This window comes from Prunus persica, chromosome G2 (assembly GCF_000346465.2).
Source record: "Prunus persica cultivar Lovell chromosome G2, Prunus_persica_NCBIv2, whole genome shotgun sequence".
Taxonomy (NCBI): Eukaryota; Viridiplantae; Streptophyta; class Magnoliopsida; order Rosales; family Rosaceae; genus Prunus; species Prunus persica.
The window spans coordinates 11,062,419-11,068,682 of record NC_034010.1 but is presented as its reverse complement, the minus strand read 5'-3'; the positions used below and the strand labels follow the sequence as shown (position 1 = coordinate 11,068,682).

General features: G+C 42.2%; 1 protein-coding gene across 1 annotated transcript; it reads left to right on the top strand.

The window, feature by feature from the left end:
* LOC109947307 lies at nt 311–1,804 on the top strand. Its single transcript, XM_020557246.1, has 2 exons — nt 311–1,204; nt 1,304–1,804. The coding sequence occupies exons 1-2, from the start codon at nt 311–313 to the stop codon at nt 1,802–1,804; spliced, it is 1,395 nt and encodes a 464-aa protein (XP_020412835.1).

Sequence of the window (6,264 nt, the reverse complement as noted above, 5' to 3'; positions counted from 1 at the left end):
CGAGGCACCAAAGACGCCGGCCCGAGACTCCAGTCCTGAGAGCAGAGGACGTCGAGAAGCTAGTAAATGACCGACTCCAAGCTCTTCAACTTAAAGGAAGCGCGGAGGAGGCCCTGCATAAGGAAATTGATCGAGTTGACTGCTCGCCCTTTACCGACAAAGTGGAACGAGTCCTCCACCAAAGCGGTTCATAGCACCATCCATCACTCCATTCAAGGGGGACTCTGACCCTGAGAGCCATTTGAGGCACTTCAAGAGCGCCATGATCCTGTACAAGGCAGACGATGCCCTGATGTGCAAAGTGTTCGCGATGACCCTGCGAGGAGCAGCTCAAGACTGGTTCCACACTCTACCGTCCGCGTCGATAGGAAACTTCAAGGAGTTGGCCTTCATCTTCACAAAGGAATACACCTCCTACAAGACGGTCAGAAAGCATGCAGACCATCTGTTCAACCTGCGCAAAAAGCCAGACGAGTCTCTACGAGACTACCTGAGACGGTTTAAGGCTGAAAAGGCTAACATCATAGGATGCAATGACCAAGTTGCATCCTCAGCTTTCAAGAAGGGCTTGCCAACCGAGCACGAGCTATACCGGGAACTGGCCATAACACCAAGTCAAACCTTGGCAGAAGTGTTCGCGACGGCAGAACGCTACGCACTTTGGGACGATGATCGAATCGCCGCAAAGAAAGCCAGCAAGCAAGTTGATCACCCGACGAAGCAGGCAAGCCAAAAGAGCAACCAGTTCGAGCAAAAAGCCCGAGATAAGCGCAGATCGCGGCCCCGAGAGGGAAGCTCAGAAATTGGGACCTTTACTGAGTTCGCTATCCCAATTTATCAGATCCTGGCTCAAGTAAAGGACAAGCCGTGGGTGAGGAGACCGCCACCCATGAAAGGAGACCCCTCTAAGAGGGACGCCAGTAAATACTGCGCATTCCACGGAGAGCACGGTCATTACACCAACAATTGCAATGCTTGGAAAAGGCATCTTCAAGAGCTGGTCAGAGAAGGTCATTGCACAGAATTCGTCGCAAAGAAGGCCATCCAACAGATCGAGGATCGTGATGCGGCTGCCAAGGAACCTCCCCAAAAGGTCATTCGAATCAACACCATTCTAGTTGACTCTCAGGAGTCCGGGCTGACCACCAAGGAGCGCAAGAGGAAGATCGCGCATGCGACTTATGTCTCCCAAGTCACAACAGGAGTACCAGTTATCGTGGATGCACCCATCATTGGTGTCTAGAAGAAAGGCTTGATCGGGCTTGACCTGCCTCATAATGACGCCTTAGTCATCTGCATTCAGATTGAACAAGCTGTGATCGAGCGAGTTCATGTGGATGAGGGCAGTGCAGCCAACATCCTGCAACTATCTGTCATCCAACAGATGGGATTGGAGCCCAAGATTAGCAAACTCGCCAGGTCGCTCACTGGCTTCAATGGGGCCACATCAATCACTGTTGGACTGATCGACCTTGACATCCACTCACCCCCAGTAGTCTGCTCGCAAACCTTCATGGTCATCGACGAGATCTCCCCGTACAACGGAATCTTGGGCCGACCGTGGATCAGCAAGATCGAGGCCATCACATCTGCTCTACACCAGAAAATTCGCTACCCCATCCCTGGAGGCGGAATCGGGCAGATCAATAGTGACCAAGCCATGGCAAGAAGATGCACAGCTCACGGACTCAAGAAGAGCAAGCAGTTGCAGTTCACACTAGTAATGCAAGCTGCCAACGAGGCACGAAGCGCTCCCAGCAGACAAGCCAGCTCGAACGAGAAGGGAGCTGTTACCCCACAATAGCAATTAATGAGCCAGGATCAAGGCAAGGGAATCCGCCCGGAAGACTCCCCTGAAAAGGGTTGGAAGTCTGAGGATGACGTTGAGTTAGTACCCCCTGATCTTGGCCAGCCAGGCAAAGAAGCGCAGATCGGCTCGCGCCAGAATCCAAACAAGAAGGATCGAGAGGAGGGAATCCGCCCGGAAGGCTCCCTTGAAGAAGGTTGGAAGCCTGAGGAAGACGTTGAGTTAGTACCCCTCGATCCTGACCAGCCAGACAAGAAAGCGCGGATCGAGGGGTATGCATATTAATATTGAGTACAAATTTTGTGCTTCAAGCACATGTCCTTTAGGGACTTGCTTTATGCAATGTCAATCCTCTCAACGGATTTTGTTTAAAAGGGATTAAATTTTATGACACATTATATAGCTTTTACCCAGCTATTTATATATCTTTAGGAAATCGCTTCTGGCGATATGCTCCGTGCATTTAATAACCCTTAAAGATAATATGTTGGTCTCCGTAATTGTGTAATAAGGGGGGGCACAATTGAATCTGTAGATATGGAGAAAACCCAACATTCCTTGTTTCTGCCAGAAACAGTGTGTCATACAAAGTAGGTATAAACCCTTTTATTCCGAACACCCAAGTATAACTTTTCAGTATTAACAAATTTTGGGGTTTGTGGGTTTGTTCTTTCACGTTCATTCTCATTTATAATGGAATTACCTCATTCCATTTTGGCCAATGATATTGTCGACATTTAATAATTGAACGTGGTTCCAATTAACACAGCCCATTGATGATTTGAATAGCTACTCCAAAACCAAAAATTGTCATTCATCAATTCATGATCCCATCATTCTCATTTGCACGTGCATGCATCAATTATAAGCATTTCTTTGCTCTTGGGTACCCAAGCCACTTCAGGGGGCTTTTATTATGTGAGAATGTGGATTATAACCTCCAATGGAGCGTTATTTTACATAGGGCGTGGAAAATCTCCATTTAGGGAGTTGGAACATTTAGAACCCATATATCTGTCATGCTGCAGGCATGCCACAGATTAATACATACATGTCAATTAATTTCTGGGACTTTAACCCGTACTATTTGCTACGCATTAGGCGTGCACAATATCAATATTGACATGTTAAAGGATTGTCCTTTCGGGACTTCAATCCACATCATTTGCTACGCAACAGGCGTGCATCATATTGATCACTGCTATACCCATATTCTGTTCTTATGGGACTTTAATATGTGCAGTGTATTATCAATGTATCCAACTTGCAATCTGTAAAATTTGCATTAATAATTCATGGATACATACAAGCCATTCTTTTGGAACAGACTTATCTCCCCATTTGGTTACCTTTCAAGATAAAATATCAAATAAGTATATAAGCATATAATAACACAAATATTGCTTACATCCTTAGGTGGGAGAAACTTTTCTCAAGTATCATTCAAGCTCGTATTGGCCCAGTAAATGTAGCGCTTGATGATCTAGTTATATCCTGCAAGAGCAAAATCACAATTCTTTTCTCTGTCAAAAATAAATAACCCTCAGAGTTAGGATCACTTCATGGATTCTTTCTTCATATGTTCATTCTAAAGAAATAAAATCCCTTATGAACAAAGAGTTAAGCAATCAGGGAAGGAAGCTGGTGGGAGCAGACAACAAGCTCAGCAATCAAGGAAGGAAGATGGTGGGAGCAAACAACAAGCTCTCATTTCTTCTAGTCTAGAAGAACTTTCGGAGATTAGAGCATAAGGTTGCCTTCACAGTTCCCGGATGTGGCGGAAACGTGATCAGGGATAGTCTCGCTTCCTGAATGGATGATCAGAGATAGTCTTGCTTCTCGGGCATATTGAGTGCTCACTGATAAGAAAAATAAGTAGATATCGCATCACTAGGTATGGAGAAAACTGGATGTCTTCTGCAAAGAAAATTTCGTTAGTAACACATTTATACACAAATAAGAGGAATAGGTAGAACCGGTGAATTTCAAATTAACCATAGAAAAATTGCGAGATTCTCGGGGTGCTTTTGAAAAAAATAGCTCCGTGAAATCCGCAAAGCAAGATCGGCTTTTGACGAAAATAATACTTTGAAAACGCCGAAAGTGCCGACAAACATTAATGGAGGCCACGTGAAGTTTTGGAATCTGGAAAAGAAAAAGAGAATATGGGGATCCGAAAAGATATTGGGATCCTGAAAAACTGTAGCCATATTTCCTCCTATAGATATTGCCTTTGCAAAACTTGATTGGAGCAACTGCGTTTCAATTTAACTTCCTTCATTTTCTGAAACTTTAGTTTTCTTAAGACTTTCTTCGAAACCTTCTTAAAAATGGCTTCCTCTTCTTCCTGCCCAAATTATTTCAATTTAAATGATACTCCCACAACAACCAGTGACGCCAAAGTTTGGCGTCCATCCTTTGTATCCCAAAATCGTCATCTCACAGTTAATGATTCTGTGATGATGAATGATGCTACTGCTGTCATAGTAGCTAGGAATTTCATTACTCCAATGGATGAAATGCTGTTAGCAGGGAGGTCTGAGGAAGAGGCTATTGATGACTCAATGGCTTTTAGCATTCAGAGTGCTGCTTCTGTTTCTAACATGGCTGATCGTTTGCGTGCTAGAGCAAACGAGGTTGAGAGGCTAACAACTGAAAATTCGTCTCTCCAAAGAATGCTTCATGAGTCTCAACAGGAGGTTGAGAAACTTAAAGGAGAGAATAATGCCTTGTTGAAACTGGTGAGTTCGTACTCTGTTGATACACTGAGAAGGCTAGACATGCTGCAGGTCTCCAATGAAAGAATTTTGGGAGACCACGAGAGGCTCATGGCTAAGTTTAAGAGGCGTCGTCCTCTTCCTTCAGAGGCTTCCAGAACATAATGTAATTTTATAGATTTTACAGGGCCTGCACCTTCATTGCAGGTGGAGAAATCTATCTGTTGTATGTTCCTGTTATAATAATTGCGCACATTCTTAAACTTGCACCTGTGGTTTTTACGTCTTTTCAAAATGACGGTTTGGAACCTTGTGCCTTATAGGTTCAAATAACCACATCGACTCTCCCAAATTTCATATTTCAACGTATGGGAGCCCGGAACTTTTGGCATGGGCTAAACACAAACTCAGAATTTATTTGCCCTTTTCAAATGGACATGAAGTATGAATTGAGTAAAAGCCACGCTAATATCTCATATATTTGAATCCATGTGCTTCCGGCCCAGATATAACAAAATATGTGGGAAGCCTCAATTCATCATTTTCTTATGCCAAAGAAATATGTGGTGTACCACAATTTGCAATAATACCTCAAGGATTGTCCATTTAACTGTTGGAACTTTAGGTTCTCAACACTGTTAGATTTTGAACTTCAGGCCAAAATCACATATTCTCATGGTATGGACATTTTTACAATTTTCTGTACATATTTCTGGACTTCAAGCCCTTACATAATTGTCCATATTTTGAGGAACTTCTGGCATCTCATTTAATTGCTCATCCATGAGTTTAAGGAACTGCAGGTTCCCTTTTTGAATAGTGATGGTTAACCCAAAATGATTAATATTTATGTATACGTCACTATTCATATATCCGGTACTATTCATCAAGTCATGAATACGTATCTATTCATGTGTACAGTACATTTGCCGGTACAGTTATCATCCATGTGTACGGCATTATGAACCAATACGGTACTGTTACATCATTAAGGAACCCCAGGTCCTTATTTACATGTCAGGGATCAAGGACCCTCAAGTCCAATTACATGTTTACAAAAATAGTACCGGAGAGACTGCCAGCTCTCACATTAATATCATCATCAAGGATCTTCAAGTCCTGATGTAATTGTATGATGAGGATCAAGGAACTTCTGGTCCTGATCTGCATACTGTAAAAACTCATCATACAGCACAATTGATCCATAAAATAAATTGCTGGTAAATAAATTACTAGTATGGACGATAAACCCGCACCACACTTTAAATAAAAGTAAATGTGCGGTAAAGTAAATTCATAAAGTATGAGGGTTAATTCCTCATCATACTTTAAGTAAAAGTAAATGTGCGGTAAAGTAAACGTGCTTGTATGAGCACTAATTCTGCTCCATACATTTAAATAAAAGTAAAGGCGTGGACGATAAATCCGCACCACCCTTTTAAATAAATACTGTTGTATGGGTAATAAACCTACACCATACTGTAAATAAAATAAATGTGCGGTAAAGTAAATTCATAAATTAAATTTCATAAAGTAAATTTCATAAAGTATGAGGGTCAATTCCACATCATACTTTAAGTAAAAGTAAATTTGAGATAAAGTAAAGGCAATTATTGGTGGGTGCTGTTCTTTATCATGTTTTTGTTAATTGTAGCTCAAAAAAAAAATGATGGATATCAAGCTTGCTACTGCCTTTCCACCTGCAAAGCAAGTTAAATAGTATAGAATAATACTAAAGTA

Excerpts from the sequence above, each read along its gene's own strand:
- LOC109947307 (XM_020557246.1), top strand. The coding sequence starts at position 311 with ATGACCCTGCGAGGAGCAGCTCAAGACTGGTTCCACACTCTACCGTCC. Across the intron at positions 1,205-1,303 it reads TCTCCCAAGTCACAACAGGA|ATTGAACAAGCTGTGATCGA; the intron begins GTACCAGTTATC and ends ATCTGCATTCAG.